The following is a 21993-nucleotide window of genomic DNA, read 5'->3' as shown; positions in this document are numbered from 1 at the left end:
TTGAAATCGTGCCTGGAACCCAGGGGTTCTCAAAGATTCCTCTCCCTGCCGTCCTTACTGCCTTCAAACCTGCTCTCTGCTTCCTCCTTCTCAGCGAGGAAGCTCCTTTGTAAGTTTACTCAGTGATGTAGTTATTTACTTTTTTTTTGGGAGCTGAATTTTTAACTCCAACAGAACTGTCAGGTGATACCAGACTAGAGAGCTGGGAACTTAAGCAAATCTGCAGTGTTTTTATCGACTCAAAACAACTGCATTTCACGTGGTGATTTCCAGTACTTTACATGTGTTAGCTGTGCATCCTGAAACAGGAAATAAATGCAGAGGGGGTGGGGACTTCCAGAGCCCACCGTGAGAGGGGCCTGAGCCGCCACTCCATCGATTACCTGTGACCGCCTGCCCTGACGGGTGGTCCGCAGTGTTGGTCGGGTCTGCAGGGGTCAGTGTCCTTTGGGGACCAGGTTTAGTAGTCCCAGACAGCTTGACCATTTTCACTTCCCCAGTGCGTAGTCACCTTGGCAAGTGGTTGGCTGCAGGTCCCTCCGCGGCAGCTGGGAGGGAGGCGCAGTACGAAATCTAGCCCCTACCTCCAAACACTGGCCGTGTTCTCACGTTCAGGGGAGGAATGAAATCTTTAAAAAAATAAAATAGAAGAGCAGGGCCTTGGCGGGTCATAAGAGGAGAATGTGGGACGGCAGCGCGTGTAAGGTGAGTGGCGTAGGAGCTGGCCTGAAGGTGTATATCCTGTTGCCTCTGCAGAGGTTGGGGGATGGGAGAGGCCTTTTACTTGGAAGGATCAGCCCAAGTAAGAGTGGCCTAGGGGGCCATCGCAGGTAAAGCTGCTGCCCACAGTGCTGGCATCCCGTATGGGCGCTGGTTCAAGTCCCAGCTGTTCCACTTCTGATCCGGGTCTCTGCCCCTGTGTGGGGGACCTGGAGGAAGCTCCTGGCTCCTGGCTTTGGATTGGCCCAGCTCTGGTTGTCGTGGCCATCTGGAGAGTGAACGAGGCCTCTCTGCCTCTGCCTCTCTGTAACTCTGCCTTTCAAGTAAATAAATAAATCGTTTTAAAAAAAAAAAGAGAGAGAGTGGCCCGGCCCAGCTGCAAAGTGTCAGCTTGGACAACCTGACAAGGACAGCTTAGATGGAATTCCCATTGTCATCTTGATCTTCTGGGCAGCAGCACCAGGATCCTGGAGATTGGTGACTCCAAGGACTCTGTCAAGGTCAAGTGGGAAGGTTGATTTTGGTGATCCCCAAAGTCCAAGTGTCTTATACTGTGCACCGTCCTTTGCTCTTGGGGGAGGTGTCAGTCTCGTTTGATCCGTGAGAGGATGGAGGTCAGAGAGCTTCAGGGACTGCCGAGGTTCTGACTGCCTTCCCACCCTTCTTCAGTTTCCCCGTTTTCCTTGCACTAAGAATCCACCCAGCAGCGGGCAGAGCCGGAGCCCCGACTCCGTGCAGAGCCGTTTGTCTCCGGGACCAGCATCACCGGCGGTGTCCCCTCCTGCTGTGCTCACTGATGGAGTCTGATGGTGCTGCCTCCTATCCAGAGTTTTCCTCTCAGCACGCGGCCCTGCCTTTTCACTTTTCTCTTTTTAAAAAAAAAATTATTTATTTTAGGCAGAGAGATACACAGATATCTTCCATCTGCTGGTTCAGTCCCCCAACACCGAAGCTGGAAGCCAGAACCTCATTCTGGGTCTCCCACGTGGGTGGCAGGAACCCGAGTGATTGAGCCGTCACGTGGTGTCTGAAGTGAAGCAGCGTCTTGAACCCAGCCCCTCCAACAGGGGATGCAGGCGTCCCAGGTGGCGTCTTAATCACCAGGCCTTTAGCATCTCCGGAGCTTAGCTCACTTCCTCAGGGCAGGCGTCTCATTCCAGGGGCCCGACTCCCCCACCCACTCACTACTGCAGGGCACTTGTGAGTGTGTATGTGTGTGCACGCCTTTTCGTCTTCCCTTGGATTCTCATACTCTAGCCCTATGCTTCAGTCTGTTTTGCAGACTTGTTTTCTTTCTACTTCGGTTACCATGGTTACCAACTTTGTATATAAAATAATGTCGTTCCCCACCCTTTATTCCCCCACCCGAAGTGTCAGTGTTTTCTGACCGGGCCCTTCAGCCGGAATTTGATGGCTTTTAAACTCCTTTCTGGCTCTGCCACCAGGCGACGTTTCTTGCTTCCCCCTTAACAGATCTTTGCTCTTCAACCAACGCTGATCTGGGCTTCAAATTGCTGCTTCATTTTCTGGTGTTTTTAGATCCAGCACCTCGACCCACTCAGCCAATGACCTAGAAAGAGGATTATGAGAGAGGAAGCAACTGATTTTTTAAAAAAAGAAACCCATCTGCCCTAAACTGGTTCTACCTGTATTACTCTGATTGAGAGTAATAGAAACAAGAAAATTATATAATGCCAAGGGAAGTGAGGCCTGTCAGATTGTGGTCACAAACCTAAAGCTTTTGTCTTGCATGTCAGGTCATCTCTGGTCTCAGCCTAGAGCTCCCGGGCTACTGGATTAGTCGTGTACCTGGTTCTCTTTGTAATAAAGTTGAATAAAAGTCTAGCGGAAGGAACCTTCTGGCAGAGTCTTCCTAAGGAGGTGTAGCCCTTGTTTTTGCTACAATAGGTACAGCATGTGGAGGGCTAGAGTACTTGGCTTCAGGTCCTGGCTGAGGTCCAGATGCCCAGGGACCACGCAGGGCAAGTCCCTTCCCTTGTAGTCCAGTTTCCTCACCTGCCTGCTTAGTAGCCTTAGCCTGGGGGTCAGTCCGTCTCGTAAGGGCTCAGTGTCCTGTCAGTTGAGATGTACGTAGAGGAGTTAGTCACCAGCTTTCCTGGAGTTTCAAGACCACACAACTTAATTCTGTCTTGTGAATCTACTTTAGACGCCACTGTTCCCAGCGGACTTCCTTTCCGTCCCTTTGTCCCCGTGTTCTGTTGTCCAGTTCATCTCTTGGTCTAGAATTCCCTTCTTGCCTCCTGCTGCACTGCTGCCTGTCCTGCAGCCGATGACGTCCTCAGACCTGGGGACTCCTGCCCACCCTTCACCGTTCCTAGAAGCTGACCTTGATGCAGGTGTGGCCTGCTGTTGTAGGTCCTTGTCACTCAGCTTCCTGCAGATGGGGCTCTTTATGTGCCCAGCCCGTGCTAGGCGTGTGGTGGGCCAGCAGAGTCCACTGACGGATTGGAGGGTGATTCAGAAGTAAGCAGAGTGGCAGTGCTAGTCCAGATGTGTTCATGAGAATCCTTCCTCAGGCCAACAGAGGAGAGGGAAGGTCATTTGCCTGGCACGGAGTACCAGTGACAGAAGCCATGGACATCTAATGGCTGTCTCTCTTGCCTTACCTGTGTCATGGCCGGTAGCCCTGGGAGGGATGGACGGGAGCTGCTTGCTTGAAGACCACACAAGGAGACCACAGCTTCTTAGTCCACCAAACAGCAGAGAACTGAGTTCCTACCTCCACTTGATTCCAAACTCCAGTGCTTGATAGGAGCCTCATGCCTGTGTCTTGACCTTGTCTGCTGTGGGTAGAAACAGGCCCGTGTGTGAAAGGCACAGGTGTGGTACAGTTGTTCTGTTCATCACCTCGGTCACTCTGAACTTTAAAATGCCGTGTTCTTTTATTGTAATAGTGCTGTGCCTGTGTGTCCGTCTCACTCGTGCTCCTTCCTGTCTTTGATCCAGGGGAAAGGATCCTGGGCTATGCGGAGGAGCCGTGCTATCTCTGGTTTGTCATGGAGTTCTGTGAAGGTGGAGACCTGAATCAGTACGTCCTGTCTCGGAGGCCGGACCCCGCCACCAACAAAAGCTTCATGCTACAGCTCACCAGTGCCATTGCCTTCCTGCACAAAAACCACATCGTGCACAGGGACCTAAAGCCGGACAACATTCTCATCACCGAGCGGTCAGGCACCCCCATCCTCAAGGTGGCAGACTTTGGACTGAGCAAGGTCTGTGCCGGGCTGGCACCCCGCGGCAGAGAGGGCAATCCAGACAACAAAAATGTGAATGTGAACAAGTACTGGCTGTCCTCTGCCTGCGGCTCGGACTTCTACATGGCTCCCGAAGTCTGGGAGGGGCACTACACGGCCAAGGCGGACATCTTTGCCCTGGGCATTATCATCTGGGCCATGATAGAGAGAATCACTTTTATTGACTCTGAGACCAAGAAGGAGCTCCTGGGGACCTACATCAAACAGGGCACTGAGATCGTCCCTGTTGGCGAGGCGCTGCTAGAAAACCCAAAGATGGAGTTGCACATCCCCCAGAAACGTAGGACTTCCATGTCTGAGGGGATCAAGCAGCTCTTGAAAGACATGTTAGCTGCTAACCCACAGGACCGGCCTGATGCCTTTGAACTTGAAACCAGAATGGACCAGGTCACATGTGCTGCTTAAAATTCAGGGCTGAGCATCTTGGGTGTTTTAAACTAGGTGAGTGCTCTCCTGTTCTGTGCTTGAACACGAACGCTTGCTGGACCGAGTTTTTACGCTGGAGTTGGGCGGGGCGGGGAGGGGGTGCAGGAGATCTGAGTGCTTGTTCTCCGCCATCTCCCCAAGTCTTGACCAGCAGAGAGTGGGGTTATTTGAGTACAAGCCGTAACATCTAGAGAAGTCTGAGAGCAGGTTGCGTTGGAGCCGAGTCCCTTAAGGTTCTTAAGAAGCTCTTGTCCCCACCATCAACTAATCAGTGCTCACTGTAGAAAATGCTATTTTCAGGGGCTATATACCGTCCCTGATCCTGTCCCTGCCATCAGATCCAGTTCGGCAGAGTTTAAGCCTTGCTGTAGTTACATGGAATGTTGCTCCCTGTACTTTGCACGCGTTGGAGCCTTCTCCCATCGCACTTGAGCGTGGATTTCAGTTTCCTGAGTGTGACATCCCATTCTGGGTACCCTGCTTGAACCATTCTAGTTCAGGTAGCAGGTTGTTTCTCCACTGTATTACTACGGTGGATACTCATGCGGAAGCCTCTGCTTGCTGGATATGTGGTGGACTTTTCATTTGTCCAGTACTGTGCCAGGCTAGGCTAGGGGGTTACGTGACCAACCCAATCAGAAACATTCCCCATCCCCATGAGTTCTGCAGCTGAGCTGGGGAGAGACAGATCTGTCACAGTTGTTCTACAGTGAAGTGTTGTGCGAACTTGGCCTTAACGTTCCTTAAAGGGACGGAGAGAGGGGCTGATAGTGTCCAGAGGCAAGAGCCGGCATTGGGGCAGACGTGCGTCAGGTAGAAGGACCCGCCTCTGTGCGAGGCCAGGAGCAGGCAGAAGCCTGGTACACTGGACAGACGAAAGCGTGTACCAAGAGCAGCAGCAGTCGTTCTGCGGACCAGAGCAGGGTCCTAGGTGTAGGCAAGGGAAGTAAGATGGCTCCCGGGATGGGGCAGGTGTTTCCACATGGTTCACCTTTACAGCCCTGCAAGGGTTGGGTGATTTTACCTCCAGCCCTGCTGAGTTAAAGACAGGTTTGTCTTACTCCGCCCTGCCTTTTCCTTAACATCAACGTGCCGAACTGGAAATGAGACTCCCAGATAGTGGGAGACAGTGCTGACCCCAGTGACCACAAAGGGAGAGGCCTCAGGCATCTCGGCACAGGGCCTTTCGTCACTTGGGTCACTGCTAGGCTCTCCTTTCTCTTCCTCAGCCTCATTCATTGGTGGAGTTGGCTCACACCAAGTTGAGCCTGGTTACGTCTGTGGTGCTCTCAGCGCGTATTTCTGGAGTGAGTCACTAGCTTGACTTCTCCATTCCACAAACATTTATTGAGTACCTTCCAGGTGTCAGGCCAATTTGTCCAGCTACCCACTGAGTGAGAGAACAACATTCCCCACAGCTAGGTTTGGAGTAGCGGTATGTTACAAGCCACAAGACTAGGCTAGACGGCGTTTTAATTACGTTTCATGCTGTCACGTCCCATTTCCATCTCCTTTTCTGCTTTTGAAAGAGTCTAGAATTCAGGTTTACTCTGGTGCAGCAAGAAGGTTGTCATGGGAAGAGGCACCTGGGTTTGGGTTAGGATTATGGAGTTGTCACAACTTGTTGAGATCAGGGCTTCTGTTTGGACACAGCACTTGGGATTTGTGCTGCTTGGCAGGATGGAGTTCTTTCTCAAGAGGGGTGACTCCTTCATCTAGGACAACAGGTGGCCTTAAGCAGGAGAAAAGGTTAGGAATTAGGAATGTAGCTACAGGTAAGCGTCCCAACTGAATCCGTTTTGTGTGGCTCTGATAGATTACGAGTTAAGTACCAGTGGTGCTAATTTGACTATAGCCTGTCCTTCCCAATTCTGGGTGGGCATTTACAGTTGTGATCCTGGGCCCAAGTCTGTGTGCCCAGAGCCAAACCTTGCGGTGCCAAAAGCTTCAAATCGGTGGTGTGGGTGACCTGTATCTGGCCAGGTAGAATCAGAGGCTTGATCCTTCTATTCATTTAGTGCATTTTTCCCCACACTTTTGCCAGGTACCGTTGTAGGCACAGATGGTATTTTAGTGAACAAGACTGACAGCATTCTTTGCATTTGTAGGGCTTCCATTCAATTGGGAAGGCAGATAGTAGGCGTAGGTAATTTATTAGGAAGTGCTAAGTGCTGGGCGGTGAGGGTTGTACTTTTAAATGGAAGGGTTCAGGGTGGGATCTTGGAAGGAAAATGAGGAGTTGAGGGAGTGAGTCTCGGATTTCTTGGGGAAGAGTATCCCAGACAGATCACAGCCAGGGTAAAGGCATGAGAGGTGGAGCAGACAAGAAAAGAGGGTAGGGAGGTAACCGGGAGTCAAGTCTGGCTTTTATTTTGGGGAGAGGTGGAAATCCACTGGTGCTTACAGTCGTGGCATAATCTGATCTCCGTCCCCTGTGCTAAAAAGAACGTAAGACAGCAGGTGAGGGCTGAGATGGGACACGGACTTGACAGTCCAGGTGAGAGATGTTGGCAGCTCCAAGCAGTGTAGAGGGGAGGTGGTGAAGGGATTTGTTAAACTTGGAACTCGAATCCAACAGGGTTTCCTGCTGGATTGAGTGTGAATTATGGGCAAAGGGGAATTAACAGTGACTCCAAGGGTTTGGCCTGATGAGAAGGATACAGTTGTCACCAAATAATGCGGGGAAGACGCTGGGTTGTAGGAAGATCGGCTTTGTTCATCTGCAAGTTTGTCACGCCTATATAGAATCTAAACGCGGATGTAAAGTAGGCAGGTGAGTGAGAGTGGGGTTTAGGGGAAGGGGCCAGCCTACAGATTGAACTAGGAACTGCCAAGGAGCTGTAGTGAGTGAGTGCAGACCAGAGAGCAGAGAACTGAGCTCCTGGGCCGTGCGGCCTTGGAGCTGTGGAGAAAGGAAAGAGCTAGCAAGAGAGGCAAGGACTTGAGGAGGAGATAATTGGACATGGCCTATGCCGCCTGGAGCTTGAGTGAGCTAAGACCTGCACGGAGGACTTCGCAGTAGGCAGCCATTTGTGGTCCTGCGTGGTTTTGGCAATTAACTGGGGAACCCCTAAGTAGAGTGGCCTTTTTTTTTTTTTTTTTTTTTTTAAAGAAGATTTATTTATTGGCAAGTTACGCAGAGAGAGAGAGAGAGAGAATCTTCCATCCGCTGGTTCACTCCCCAGTTGGCCCAATGGCCAGAGCTGCACTGATCCAGAGCCAGGAGCTTCTTCCGGGTTTCCCACATGGGTGCAGGGAGGACTTGAGCCATCTTCTACTGCTTTCCCAGGCCATAGCAGAGAGCTGGATCGGAAGTGGAGCAGCCAGGTCTCGAACCTGCACCTATATGGGATGCCGGCACTTCAGGCCAAGGCGTTAACCCGCTGCGCCACAGTGCTGGCCCCTAGAGTAGCCTTGAGAGAGGGGTGGGAAGAGGAATCTGAGAGAATGCACAGACCAGTGATTCACAGAAGTTTTGATCTGCAAGCCGCTCCTCGCTCTTGAAATTGAGGGCTCCAAGGAGTTTGGGTTTTTTGGTTATAGCTGTGGATGTTTGTAGTATTAAGTTCAAACTGAGGATCTTTTAAATACTCCTTTCAAATGAATGAATAAAGAACAGTGAAACAGTTGAGTGTTAAATATATTGTATGGAAAATTACTATTTTCCAAACCGAGTCCAGCTGGTAGGGTGGTGTCGTTTTGTGGCTGCAGACCTGTAGTGCGGCCGTCATCGGCCGGACTGTCGTTTCCTTCTGCTTTATAGAGTGGTGCAGTGCCACTGAGCGTGGAGCTGCTGGAAGACGCAGGCGAATGAAAGAGGGCAGACCGTGGCCTGCTGTCATTGTGGAAAGGCTGGGCCCGGCCCGGCCTGGAGAACCAGCGTGCCGTGCGGCGCTGTGCTGTGGGCAGGAGCTGAGAGGCAGGTGGTGGCTGCAGACCTGGCGAGAAGGGCGTCTTCGGGGCGCCAGAGAAACGCCCGGAGCCAGAGCGTCCTGGCTGCTGGCCAGCTTCCCCGGCAGGCTTGTCACGCCTGTGCTGCAGCTGCCTGTAGTGAACACACTGGACCTCGGGCGACCTCTGTCATCTAGGAGTGCAGGCTTCAGCTAGCGTTTACGTCAGGGCCACATGGTGTCTGCTTTTCTGCAAAAAGTAAGAGAAACACACTTTGAGCTGGGAACTCGGAATTCCCCTGAAAGGAGTGTTGCCTGATGACAGGGCAGGGATCCAGTCGCGTTTTCTGTGGTTGACGGGCTGGGCTGTGTGGCCTCAGGCAAGTCGTCTCACCTCTCTGGGCCTTGCTTTTATTACCTACAAAATGGAACTGGCCAGCTTTATGTTATGGAGGTTGTTGGGAATCACAGGGAGTTGTGGCAGTGCCCTGATTAAGCTGTGCGGGTTGAAGGCTGCCCAGTGGACTTCTGGGCCCCACCTGGCCTGGGGTGGACCTGTTGTCTTGCGTGTCCCTTGGAAGGCAGCCATCCGCAGAGGCCTTGCTTCTGAGAGTTACCAAAGACTTCTTTCAAAAACAAAGCTGTATTCAGAACCACCCTGTCCAATTGCTTGTTCCAGAACAGTGTATCTAATTTTAAAGCTTATTCAAGGATGGGTCCTGTCTCTCCGTATTTGTCACTCTGGGAAGACATTTAATCATTTCCCATAGTTCTTGCTGGCCAGCCGCAAGCCTCAGCCCAAGCCAGAAGCCAGCCAAACTGATGTTCTGAGTGCCACCGCCTGCCTGCTCCCGAGGAGGGCGTTGTGGGATGACGGAGCTGCATTCATGGCCAAGTCTGCCGTCCAGTACACAAACCTCCGTTTCTAGGGCCCTTTAGAAGCCAGGCCCTTGAGGGACGTCTATCCGGAGTGGGCAGCTGGGGCCTGCTGAAGCAAAGCAGATGTCAGTGTGACCTGAGTGAGGGTCAGGGCAAATGTTCCTTGCTGTGTTTGAGATCTTGGTGGCTGCCCAACATCTCAAAGACAAGTGGTGGCTCCCTTCATCCCTGGCCTGGGAGACAAGGACGTGGCCCGTGGCTGACTATGCTGGGTGGCCTCGTGGTCCCCTCCCCCTGAGCTTCAGATTTTACCTCTGTCTCACCAAACGTGAGGTTTCATCCTGGGGCTCCCAGGCCCCTCGTGCGTCCCTAGTGTATTTATTACAGGGATCCGGAAGCTCTTCCTGCTGACCTGATAGGAATTCCTCCAAAGTTGTGTCATGCTCTCGGTGTCAGGTTAATCCACAGTGGTACAAAACCCAGAAGATGGACAAGAGATGCCTAATTAATGTGCTTTGTTATAAATAGCAAAGTCTTGTAAACAGAGGCCCTGGGGGATAAATTAAAAAGTGAGTTTTAGGTGAGAAATGAGGAACTCAGGACCCCAGGTAGGTCTCCAGGTCCCTGCTCTGTTAAGCATGACTCTGTGGCCCTGCTGCCCAAGCCAGCCATGAGCTAGTCCCTGCCTCGCAGGACTGCCTTCCCCGTGGGGGTGGCAGCGTGAGACCGCCAGTGAGACAGCCTCTCAGCATGCCAGGTGCCCGGCTGAGGGCTTAGCTGTGAAGAAGGGTGCCCATGGCGGTGGTGACCAGAGGTGAGGAGGAGGAGGGTTAAGGCTTTGTGACCATTGTTTCGTTTATTTCTCTTCAAGTCAGTTCCTGAAGGCCACAGAGGTAGCAAGGGGCAAAGCCTAGATCCTTGAACCCGGGTCTGAGTCGGTGGGTTGACCAGTGTGCTGTATCACCTCGTTGAAGTGTCTGTGAATTCCAGGTGTTTGCACAAATCATCAGACAGCTGAGCATCCAAATAAACTGATTGCCCTGCCCACCCGGCCCTGAGTATTCCAAGATGAGTGACGTGGGCAGGATGCTCGTGGCACTAATGTAGGCTTCCGTGGGATCGGTACAGGTTGAGACTCTGTGGGCAGCCCAGAGGCGAGCATACGCAGAGAAGGCCCCCAGGGCCAGGTGAGGGGCCGGAACCAGCGATGTGACTCTACTCAGAAGCTGCTCCCAGCTTGGTCTTTGGTAGAGGCTGGACTTGCTGGGAGGAGGGAAGTGCCAGCCTGCACTCTGCGGTGGATTGGTAGTTCCTTAGGAGTTGGGGGCTCTAGTTACAGAAGAGAGCTCACTGGGGAGGGAAGCGGGTCTCTGATCTTTGATCCAGGCAGATCCAGAACCTCTGAGCCTCTTGAGTCCCTGTCTGTGCAGTGAGGGTCACAGCTTGGCCTTCCATGTCACTAGCACATGGCAGAGCTGTGCCGGGTGGAGGAGGGAGGGGCTAGGAGTAAGGATTCGGGGTGCCTGGTTCTTTTCCCCGCCAGGGAGTTGAAGCTCGCACATCAACTGTGAAGCCCCAGGTGGCTCTGGGTACCCGTGTACAAGGAGACACGTCCCTGGGGGCCTCATTTCATTCCTGGTGTTTTCCAAGTCATTTTCCTCCCCAGGAGGGGAAGGCTGGTATTTTGGTCAGGCCCAGGCAGCTCCCCAGTGGCCTGCTGTTGCCATCTCCTGATTGCTCCTGCTGTATCCACAGAGGTGCTGAGCTGTCCATTATGTAATGGGGCTGGCGGCCCCCAGGGATAATCTGTCCCCCACAGCTCTGCAGGGCACAAAGGCGTCCAGGAGGGGACAGGCCGGCCCCAGGGCTGTTGACGTCAAGGCCCAGTTGTGCTCTCTGGCATTCCTGGCTCCACCTGGGCTGGACAGTGTCCCTTTGGGCACATCCGAGTGGCTCTTGTGGCCGTCCAGCTGTGAGCAGGGCTGCCTGGTGGTTTAGGGAACCCTCTGACTACCTTTTCCTCCAGGCCCAGGGACACAGAGACGATTATAGCTACTGGTGATCAAAGCTAGCTTCGAGGGGCCGGCAGACGAGGCAGGCGGGAGGCCAGCCCCTTTATGTCCCGGCCTGAGTTGAGCGCTCTGCATGAGCTGTTCCCACACGTTGTCTGCAGCCTGTTCTGTCACTTGTCCTCATCCTGTGGGTGAGGAAGCTGCAGGTCACTCTCCCAAAGTTTGAGGAGTTAGGGCTTGAAGCAACGTGCGTCTGACTAGCAGTCCCGCAGTTCCATTCCTCAAGCTTCTGGTGGACTTGCACTTTGAGGCAGACGGCAGGTTTGTCCTTGAACTTGGTGTCGGTGATGCCGAGGTGTCCCTCACTGCCACAGGGCTACAAGCTGCCCATCCGGCTGGGTCAGCCTGCCTGCAGATTCCTCAAACATGGTGGGGGGCTTGGGAAGGGAGGCACCTGCGTAACCAAGCGGCAGGTGTCAGGCACAAGAGCAGACAGAGGTCAGAGTGGCCTAAAGGTGGAAGACCCCAGCATCCCCACCCTGACACCTGCGAGAGCACAGACCCAGGGGAGTGTGACAGCAGCCTGGTGCCAGCTGTGAGGACAGGACCCTGGGACTGTAGCAGAGAAGCCTGCTCTGACTGAAACCAGCCTATGGGGTTAAGGTTGGTGAGACCCAAAAGCAAAGAGGCGGGGCTGCTGTGTTCCTCTGGCAGACCTGCCAGCTCACTGGTTGAATCCCACCGAAGCTAGGGACTCAGCTCACTGGTTGAATCCCACCGAAGCTAGGGACTCCGTCATCCAGGTCTCACTGACTTGAAGGGCCTGCCTGCCGCTGCATGGTGAAAGATCAGTCGGATGTGGTAGGCAGGAGCCCCGCTGGCAGGTGGCAGGCGTGCCCAGGAGCGGCCTCCGTCATTTAGACTTCAGTGTTGTTCCTTGGAAGTTTACAGTTTAGTAGCAGGGCAAGATACAGATGGTGGGTTGTGGCAGGGCATGGCTCCTTGGGGCCTAGGCTGGCTGCAAACCCTGGAGGAGGTAAGCCAGCGAGGTGGCGGTCACTTTGGGGTGCATGCCGGAGGCTTTGATCCAGTCCTCATGGCTGCAGGGGTGGAATACACTATGGACCCAGGGCCCGGGAGAGCAGCCAAGGCTGTGTCTCAGGAAACCAGGGCAGAGCCGGGAGCCCCCAGCCCCCCACTTCTGTTGCCACTAGCACGTCCTGCCTGGCTGTAGAGCATCAGAGGGAATGGAGACTTCCTCCAGCTCTTCTGGAATTCAGAGGCACGGCAGGCCTTAAAACTGCCAGCCACGTTTAAAACAAATCAATACCATAAAGCACCGCCATGAATTTCCCAACTTTAAAGGAATTTACTTTCAGAGAGAGGTGCCGGGGGAAAGCTATAACTCAGCCTGCCTCATACACAGGTCAGAAGGAATTCAGTGTTTTGTTTCCTTGTTAAGGAAAGTGATGTCTGGGGACCTGGGAGGAATGGATTAGAGCCACCCAGACAGACCAGAGGGCACAGTGAGGAAGGCGAAAATGCTGCTCTTCTCCCAGGCTGCAAGAATGATCTTGACAGGAGGCCTGGGCAAGTCACCTTCGGAACAGTGACTGTTTTCTCCAGAATTCCGAGGCTTGGCAGTGATGGGAAGCACATTGGCATTCATCCGTTCTGTTGGGTTTTAATGTTCATTATCTGTTCTGATGGGAAAATGGCCAAGATGATGTGAGCGGGTTGACTGTGCATTTTCTGCCCCTTTGGACATGCCTCAGACATGCCTGCCTGAGAGCCGAGTCTGGGGCGCATCGGGTGTGGAGTGGGCGTGGAGAGCTGTTGGCCTGGGCAGCGTGCAGGGCAGCACCCGCACGGCCCCGCTCCCCAGGCCAGACACGAAGAGAACTGGAAGTCTCCAGGAAAGATCCTGTGTTGTTAGTAACCAACCTGAGCACTTGGGAGGAACGCTGGGTTTGCATGGGGCAGCAGAAACAAGTGACTGTGCACGCCCCGGACAAACAACAGGGTGACTCTCACCGTCAGGCCATATGTCATCTCTGACTGATCCAGGGAGGGTCCTCCTCCCTCCCCTGTCCTGAGCGTCTTGGGGCCCAGGCTGCGGCCACACGGAGTACAGGAAGCCTTGGAGAGCCCGAGACTCCATCCCTGTTTCTGAGGTCCTATAACGGTGCGACAGCTGTCACTGGCACTCGTTTCCCACCTGTCTGCAGAATTAGGTGGAGGTGGCTGCCATAGGAGGCCCAGCTGTGAGTCCTCTGCAGCCTAGTTACATGGCCCTGGGTAGCAGTAACCGTGGTTAGAAGGATCACTTCCATGTTCAGTGGCAGGAATGAAGAATGTCATGGGTAAGGCGTTTTCTGCTCTAGTAGGTGGAGATTGTAGCCTGAGATCTCTGGGAATCCCTTCAAAGCATCGCCACACTCTGCCCTGCTCCTCCTCACTAGGTGCCGCCCCAGCACACACGCACACAGTGCTGTGAGAAACCTGAGCCGGGCATGCTTCGCAGGCCAGCAGCGGCACCTGCGACCTGATAGAAAGGTGGGTTTCTGGCCTCCTCAAACCTGGAGCTGGACACTGGGGAGGAATGATCCATCGGGCCCCCAGGTGATTCTGATGGGCACACACGCCTGAGAACCACCCTAGCAGAGAGGTCAGGGCCAGTCAGCCCCCCTTGTAAACACATGACCATGGCCTTCACCATTTACCCCAGCACCTTCGGAAAGTTTGGATATAGGCCGAAGGGTCAGGAGGCCTGGACGGTTCTGCTGCTGGCTTCTGGCTTTCTCTGATTGGTTCTGTAATAGCCTGGAGCTGTGACTTTGGCCTTGGTCCTCATCCAGGGTACCTGCAGAACCACCCGTGTCCCTCATCTCCTTAGTTCTAAGCCTGCCCATGGTGGATGTGGCTCTAGGCCTTGGGCTGCTGAGTCTTGCGCAGACTCTCAGGGTGAGAAGAGGCCCTTGGCCACCTGTGCCTGGGGGAGGGGGTAGAGGAAGAGATGATTCGATTTCCCTGTGGGCTTCCCTGCCCCATGGGAGTGGACTTGCACACCACATAACCATCTCAGGGGAGTGCTTACAGGGCAGTAGTTGGAGCCCTGGGAAGTCGCTGGTGGACAGGATATCAGCTTAGAAAAAGGGGAAACTGAGGCACTGGGGCATGGGCATAGGTCACAGGGAAACTGTGATGCTCAGATAGGACTTGGGTCTCTCAGTAGAGAGATCTTTCAATTTGGACTGAAACTTTTCTATTCACTCCACAGGCCTGCATTGAGCACCTGCTGTGTCCCAGGTTTGGTGGTTAACAGAGGACTGTCCCTAGCCTCAGTCCATTTCAGGCCCAGGCGTCTTTCCAGCCTTGGCGTCCTCTTTTGAAAATGAGGCTGCGAAGGATTGCCCCCAGGGTTCAGCTGGGACGTGACTATGAAGCTGGCGTCAGGTGCCAGCCGTGTAGTGGGCAGCCCCTGCTGCCCTTTCATACCAGTTCCTCGGCCAGCCTGGCAGCAGAGCTAGTTAGCCCTGCAGCCCCTGTGCGGGCTTATGCAGCACCCCCTTCCCGCCACCCCCCACACACTTGGCCTCAGTTGGAGAGGCCTGGGGGAAGGAATACCACAGACACAGGTCACTTGTGTGTGGATGAAGCCGAGAGAAAATGGGCGCCTGCCCAAGGCAGTCAGAAAAAAGTCTCTGAGGAGGTGACATTGCAGCAGATCTGAAGGAAGATGCCCCTGCTGAGCGGAGAGGGAAGGGCTTGTCCAGAGCGAGGTGGGCAAGGTGCAGAGGCCAGGAGGAGACGGAGCCTGGCCAGGCCAAGCTGTGTGGGTCTCAGTCATCCATGTACCTGTGGAGAAGATGACTCTGCCTGCTTCGTGGCCAGTGGGCTGGAGAGAGGCAAGGTGGAAATAGGGGACCCAGTAAGGAGGCGGTGGCCTCTCAGATGGACAGGAATGGGGCTGGGACGAGGAAGGGCTGGCCCCAGATGGCTGCGTGGGCTGTGGTTGGAGAAACGGGGTAGAGGAGCAGAGCCAAGTGAGAGCCAGCGGCTGTTGGAGGTGGCCTGGGGTGGCGGCAGGATACACCGTGTCTCACCCTCTCCTCCTCGTGGGATTTGTAGGGAGTTGTGCGCCATCATCTGGGTCTTCCTGGAGGGCAGTTGGGTGCAAGACAGAAGGCACCTTCACAGGCTGGCCAGGTCTTTCAGTTTGCTTCCCCTTGTAATCAACCTCTCCTGGAGTGCCTGCGGGCCTGGCTTTTCATTTGCATCTGTACTCGGCTATAATATGTCTCAAGGGCATAGAATTTTGTTGTTTCTGTATTGTTTTGCTTTCTGGAACTGAAAACCTGCGCAGGGTCCTGTCACATGGGCAGCCTGGTGGTTCTGCTGCAGAGCCGCCTCCTAGCGTCAGCACATCTCTCTCTGTCCCCGCCCCCCCCCCCCCCCTTTATTAGTTACGTAACAGCAGGACCATGATTGCTGGCTACAGAACTGATTTTGAGAGCCACTTTAATTTGTAAATTAGGAAATGCTTTCTATTCTGAGTTAAGGAAAGGAGTACAAGGGAGGGAGGTGGAGGGAGAAGGTCTCTGGTCTCGATGCTCTTCAGCATTTTTCTTTAAATATGATTTATTTGTTTATTTGAAAGGCAGAGTTACAGAGAGAGAAGAAGAGACAGAGAGGTCTTCTGTCTGTTGGTTCATTCCCCAGTTGGCCACAATGGCCAGGGGTGGGCCAGGCCAAAGCCAGGAGCTTCTTCCAAACCTCCCATGTGGGTGCAGGGGCCCAAGCACTTGAGCCATCTCCTTCTGATTTTTCCAAGCCATTGGCAGGAAGCTGGATCAGAAGTGGAGCAGCCAGGATTCGAACCTGCGTCAATAAAAGATGCCACTGTTGCAGGTGGCAGCTTTACCCACTACTCCACAGCACCAGTCCCATGGCCTTCAGCATTCTAAATGCAAGGCCCAGGAGCTGGGGACTGCAGCCTATAGACTTAACTTGGCCTGCAGCTAGTGGCAAAGGGGCTTCAGAATTCCTTCGCGCTGGGCTTGAATGATAGTTGGGCTTAGGGTAGAGGCGGGCCCCCTCTGCCTGTTCACCAAATCTCCTTCCACGGGAGACCTCAGGGTTGTTTTTGCTCTCATTTGGCCAGTGCTTACTTAGTCTCCATGCTTGCTGCTTGTCGTGCGTTCATTATATTTCTTTCTGGATAGGAAAAGCATAGGCTAACCTGCAGTCTTATCATTGCAAGGCATAAGAGAATAAGTAAGGGGCTATGTGTGTGCGTTCTCTCTGTCTCTCCCTGCCCTCCTCAATTTGCTGAGCACCTGCTGTTTGCCAGATTCTGTTCATCTGGTTGCATCCTCCTCTGCTGAGTATGGCTGTCTCTCCTGTGAGAGGAAGTGATTGGGCCCTGGCCACGTGGCTGATGAGCGCCAGCTCAAGGCCTGGAGATCCAGAGCCCATATTCTTATCCATTGAGCTACCGAGGAGAGATCACCCGGCTGGCTGTCTCAGGGTCCCTTGGCAGAGAGGGTGGTGAGGATGGCAGCGTTGTGGACGTGTGCCTTAACATGGGCCTGGAGGAAAAGAGTACAGGCCTTGGTGTTCTCAGCAGGGGCCACGGCGTGAGCAAAGCCAGAATGTGGGGGGATTTGTGGAAAGAGAGTGCCACTGAGTTGGTTCGCACAAAGGTAGAGCCTTGTATGTCAGCCCACGGAGGATGAACTTCATCCTGCGGAGGAGATGGGCCTGGGTGGGCGGGTGGTGGTGTGCGAGGCTGTAATTAGGAAGGGGAGTCAGTCCCAATGAAGGGAGAACTGTCAGCCCCCTGGGGAGGGAGCCAAGATGCCACAGCTAGCAGTATGTCCACAAAGTGTGCCACTGCCCAGGCACTGCCCTGAGTGCACGAGGGAAGGGCGGCAGCCACTGGAGTGGGGAGCTGGAACCCCAGGCTCCCACACGGGTGACGTTACGGGATTTGTTGTCAGGACAGGGAGACTGAGCTCAGCCTCTGACAAGCGGGGTGACTGGGCAGGTCATCTGCCCTCTCTGAACCCCATCTCCTTGTCTGGGAGGTGCTAGCTTAGTGGGCACCCTCATGGTCTCTTGTCGCCTCAGTTTCCTGGGCTGTCACGTGTTTTCACTTTTGCTCCTCGCCATTGCCTTGTGGTTCCCTCCTTTCCCCCTAGAGGTCTCCGGGCCCTGCAGCAGGGGCGCCCGCGAGTCCCTTGGGCACATTGGGCCTTGCCCTTATTCTTGTAACCAGACGTCCGTATGGTCTCCTTTCGCCCTGACTGCCCTGTGGGTGCTGTTTTGTCTCCGCCTTCCCTTTTATAACCACAAATTGTCCTGGGCCCATATGGAAGTGTGACTTCTCTCCCCTTCTGCTCACAGTGGCACCTTCGGGTCTTCCTTCTGGCAGAGAGCCCTTAAGGATAACCCAGGGATCCCTGTCTTCCCCAGAGCTCTCTCTGCTAAGCACAGCAGCCACAGCTGAACCTGTCTCTTTGGGGACCAATTGAGGCAGTTGGCAGGTTTTGTTTCAGCCCCACAGTTAACAAATTGCGGAAGGGAATTATCGTATCCACATAGCTAGCTGCCAATTACTAGGAAGTTCCCCTGGTCCGTCTTGGGTTCCTCCCAGTGCCTGATTACCAGCTGAGGCACTAGGGGAGACCGTCTGCCCGGTGCCCCAGCCACCTCGGCTTCCAAGACCAAGTCTGCATGGTCCTGGGCCTTGTGGCCCAGGTACGGAGCCTCGGCTTGCAGCCCTGCCTGCTGTGGTCACCACAGAGACCTCCACATCTCAGTTTTCTGTCTTGCCTGTTACTCCTGTGCATTAGGCAAACTTTTTTTAATATCAGCCCCAGCTCCCTCCAAGGAGTCAGAGGGTTTAATATTAGCGCATCAGCAGCGCCGACATGATTGCTGCTGCAAGAAAACAAGTCCCCTGTCCAAGAGCTTCCACGGGGACCACTCCCTGTGGTTTGTGTGTGCCCCTTCACTGCCCTGACCCAACTTCCTGGCACGCTCGAGATGAAGCTGACGTCTGTCTGTGGCAACAGCACCGCCTTGGCCTGAAGCTCTTCTCATACCCTTAGACTCAGTAAGCCACACCCTGCTTTTCGTGTGGCCTGCTGCTGTTGCTGGGGTGGGTGTCCTCGCTGTAGGCAGTGACCGAGAGTGGGCATCTTGACCCCTCTCAGAATCTGCGTGCTGTGGGGTATTCTACCAGGAACATGCACGTGACTTACATTCTGACACTTCCTGGTCCTGGGGGGCTGCAGAGCTGTGTGTCCTTGGAATTAGGAGTCCAGGTGAAGATCCCTTGTGCTGGCCCCACGTCTTTGAGTTGGCATGTGAAGGCCTGACACCTCACAGAGGAGTAGAGAGAGAGACTGGAAGCCAGGTTTCCCACCTGCACCTGCACCCACACCCTCAGCCCCAGCAACATCAGTGTTTTCCTTTCATTTCTTTGAACGCCATCTGGAGGCATCTCCCTAAGATGATGCCTGTGCAGCGAGAGCCTGGGGGACAGTCTGCCTCTCAGCATTCGTGGGGCTGGCTTCCCCTGTACGCCCTCGTAAGTAGGGGTTGAGGGTAGGGGAGTAGGTGGCCTCTTAGGCACAAGCAAGACCTCTAGCTATGCCAGGGCTGGTGCTCCATCCCTGGCAGAGCTGCCCCCAGCCCCTTCTTTCACACTGTGGTTTCAATGTGGAGGTTGGGAGTCCTGCACCCTGCTGGGCAGCACCCTCACCAGAAGCCCATCACTACCTCCTGAGCCGCCTGTTAGGGAAGGAGTTGCGAGGCGATTTTGCCACATGACAGACATTTGGGCCTGGAAGGAGACCATGCTATGTCTTTAAGATCTGGGGAAATGCGCAGAGTTGAAGCCAAACCTAAGTCTGTCAGGCCCAACTCTGTTCTCATTAACTTCTTGCTGCGACCAACCTAGGCTCAGGGAGCAGAGTTTGAAGCCAGGCCAGCTCCAGCCAGCCACACGTGGATGTGACAGGCCTTCTCCCCCTAAAGCTGCGTGGGTTTGCAGACAGCTGGCTCTCTGCTTCCCCTGCTGAAAGGCCTGGAAGGGAAACAGGAGCCGAGAGCTGGAATCCAGGCCGTAGTCCAGGTTCTGTGACTAAGGAGACAGTGCAACTGCAGGACAATCCAGGAACCACAGTCGCCTCGCTTTGCCCGCCAGCTCTGGAGGCGTGGGAGAGGGGAGCAGCATGGGGGAAGATAGCCCGGGCTTCGGAGCTGGGTGCGCTGACTTGCCAGCTGCTGGAGCTGGGAGAGGTGGCGCAGCTTTGTGAGGCGGGGCTGAGCAGCCCTCTGTGCACCTGCTTGCTGGGGTGTTTGCTGGGAACGGGTGTACAGGTCTTGGCAGTGATGTGGGAACTCGGTCCCAGGCAGGAATTTTTAGAACCGTATTTTGATGTTAAAGCCCTGTCACGCTGAATGAATGATTCTGTGCAGTTTGCAAATTAAATTTTTATTGCCAGGTACTAACTCCCAGTTTCCATCAATCACTAGATAGTTGAGTTCGTTCTAAAAACCAGACATTGCGCAGGAACCTGAGAGCCACAGGGAAGCGCCAGGCCAGCCCTGGCTGTTAGGAGCTTGAAGGGGGTGGTGAGATTGGAGCCCGCGGCCATCCGATGTCTGCTCGCGGGACAGCAGAGCAGAGTCCCTGTCCAGACTGGATCCTTGGGGCTGCCTCCTAGGAGGAGGGTGTAGAGGGGCTTGGGAGGGCGAGATGATTTGAGTGACAGCTGGGGGGAAAGTGGAGGGGCAGTGACGAGGGAGCAGCAGGAGCTGAGACCCCACGCAGAAAGGAGGCAGTCACCACGAGCAGAGACAGACTTGAGGCCAGGTCGTCTGTGTGCAAGCTTTGCCCGAGCAGGCGACATCTGGGAGGTTTCTCTGAGTTTTGGTTTGTACATTTTGGCTGTGATTGAAAGCTGCCGAAGTACCTCTGTGCTCACTGTACCCGTTAGGTTTGTTCTCACTGCCCTCATACCCGGCTGAGTCGGTATTTCCTCATTTTAGGTGGAGAGAACTGAAGCCCTGGGGGCCATGCTTTGATAGTAATGGGTAGAGCGGGGATGTTGCATCTTCCTGCCCCTGACTGTGCACCTGTCTGCTGCTCTGTGCAGTGCACTCTGAGCAGTGCTCCCTCTCACGTCCAGGACCTGCCCCTTCCCTGCCTGCCCACTTCCCTGCCTGCCTCGTTTTGCTCAGAGACCATGAAGCACAGCCCTGAGGCCCTCCAGGTGCCTGCTGGTGCAGCCGCTGGCCTCTTGTGCCCCTCCTGTAGGCCTGCACGCTGCAGACAGCACTGTCCCATCAGGCATCTTGGCGCCTATTCTGTCCACCCTGACGACGGGACACAGGTCTTGCGTGGTGCAGTGGGCTGCTCGCCGCACAGGCGTCCCTAGTTTGGCCTACTTTAAGCACCACGGTCGCCCGCTCTTCCGTAGAGAATGATGCGACACAGAGCTGGGCGCCTCTGACTGATTGGAACGGACAGCAGAGCTGGGGCCGCTGAAGCCCCAGGGCCGTGTGAGGTCTGAGTGCGAGAAGCCAGATGCTCTGGTGTGGTAAACACATGAGAAGTGACTCATTTGGAAGGTGACCCTACTTAGATAAAGGAGAGGTCTACCCTCTTGTGATCCTGGAAACCTTGAAGCTTGCTTTTTCCATAACATGGTGAGCTCCAGTTGAATAACCTGAGCCTTGGTTTGCTCCTGTGTAGAATGGGGATAATTCCTGCCTGGTCCTTTGTGTGGACAGAGGAGGCTGTGGTATGTTAAACCTTACATAGTGTCCAGCGTGTCCCAGGTCTCCCCAGCTGCAGTGAGGATGCCACCTGCAGCAGTGAGGGGAGGGTGGGCGACCGTGCGCTCCTGCTCCGCACCCAGCAGCACCATACTCTGTGTATCCTTTGCTGTAGTCTGAGCATACCAGCCAGCTTGCTTTGTGTTAAACAGATGAGAGGCAGAGCGAAACAGAGAACTGGGCTCTGGGCACTCACTCACCAGTCTCCGAGGCTGGACTTCTTCTCGTGCACAGAGAATGTGTGTGTGCAGCTAGAGGTGTCCACTCTGCCTTGCCAGCAGGAAGGACCAGCCTAGGGGCCCTGAGCCAGCCTGCCTCTGACAAGTGCCCGTGGTTGCCTGGGCCGTTGGCCCACCCTTTCAGCAGAAGCAGTGATCTTTCTGTGTGACCTAGAGACAAGATCCGAGCAGATTTCCACGTCCCTAAACTTTGAAAATCTTTCCTTAGCCATGAGCAGGTCAACAGGTGCTGAAGATACTTCTGCCACTCCCTGGCTGTCCCTGAAGCCATAGTGGTGATGGGGTGGCCCAGGCTGCCATCCCCAGCCCTCCGAGTGGGTGTCTGAGAGCTGCCCTCCTCCGCCACCCCCTTTCTTTCAGCCGCACGCTGAGGACATAAGACAGAAGGTTCTGGAATGAAGCTCTGACTCCAGGCCAGTTAGAGGTAGTCTGTGACCCCTTAAAGAGTGTCGAGACAGCTCCTAACACCAAGAGCAGCAAGGGTGTGTCTCCCTGTGTTTCCCACCCTCTGCCAGGTGCTGAAGCCTCACTTCTCCAGTAAGGATGGGGCTGCGATCCCAGACAGGGCTAGACGGTGGCAGAGTGCGGCTTCGAACCCTGCCTCCACCTCACACAGCCCGCGCTCCTCCCTGACAGCCCACTGCAGGGAGGATGTCAAGTTTCAGACACGGTGGTGGTTCCAGACTCCCGCGTTTTGTAG

At 54.5% G+C, this 21993-nt stretch overlaps 2 protein-coding genes across 2 annotated transcripts in view; both read left to right on the top strand.

Moving 5' to 3' along the window:
- Positions 1-21993, top strand: part of STK35 (serine/threonine kinase 35) — a 37036-nt gene that overhangs the window by 10423 nt on the left and 4620 nt on the right. The window contains exon 3 of the mRNA XM_062203956.1: positions 3688-4436. Coding sequence (XP_062059940.1) covers positions 3688-4400 — 713 coding nt within the window. The 3' untranslated portion in view covers positions 4401-4436. The remainder of the gene's footprint in view (positions 1-3687; positions 4437-21993) is intronic.
- Positions 9986-21993, top strand: part of TGM3 (transglutaminase 3) — a 175224-nt gene continuing 163216 nt past the window's right edge. The window contains exon 1 of the mRNA XM_062202527.1: positions 9986-10004. Coding sequence (XP_062058511.1) covers positions 9986-10004 — 19 coding nt within the window. The remainder of the gene's footprint in view (positions 10005-21993) is intronic.

Source organism: Lepus europaeus, chromosome 10, assembly GCF_033115175.1.
Source record: "Lepus europaeus isolate LE1 chromosome 10, mLepTim1.pri, whole genome shotgun sequence".
Classification (NCBI taxonomy): domain Eukaryota; kingdom Metazoa; phylum Chordata; class Mammalia; order Lagomorpha; family Leporidae; genus Lepus; species Lepus europaeus.
Note: the sequence above shows the minus strand (reverse complement) of the source record. Positions and strands in the feature narration are given on the sequence as shown.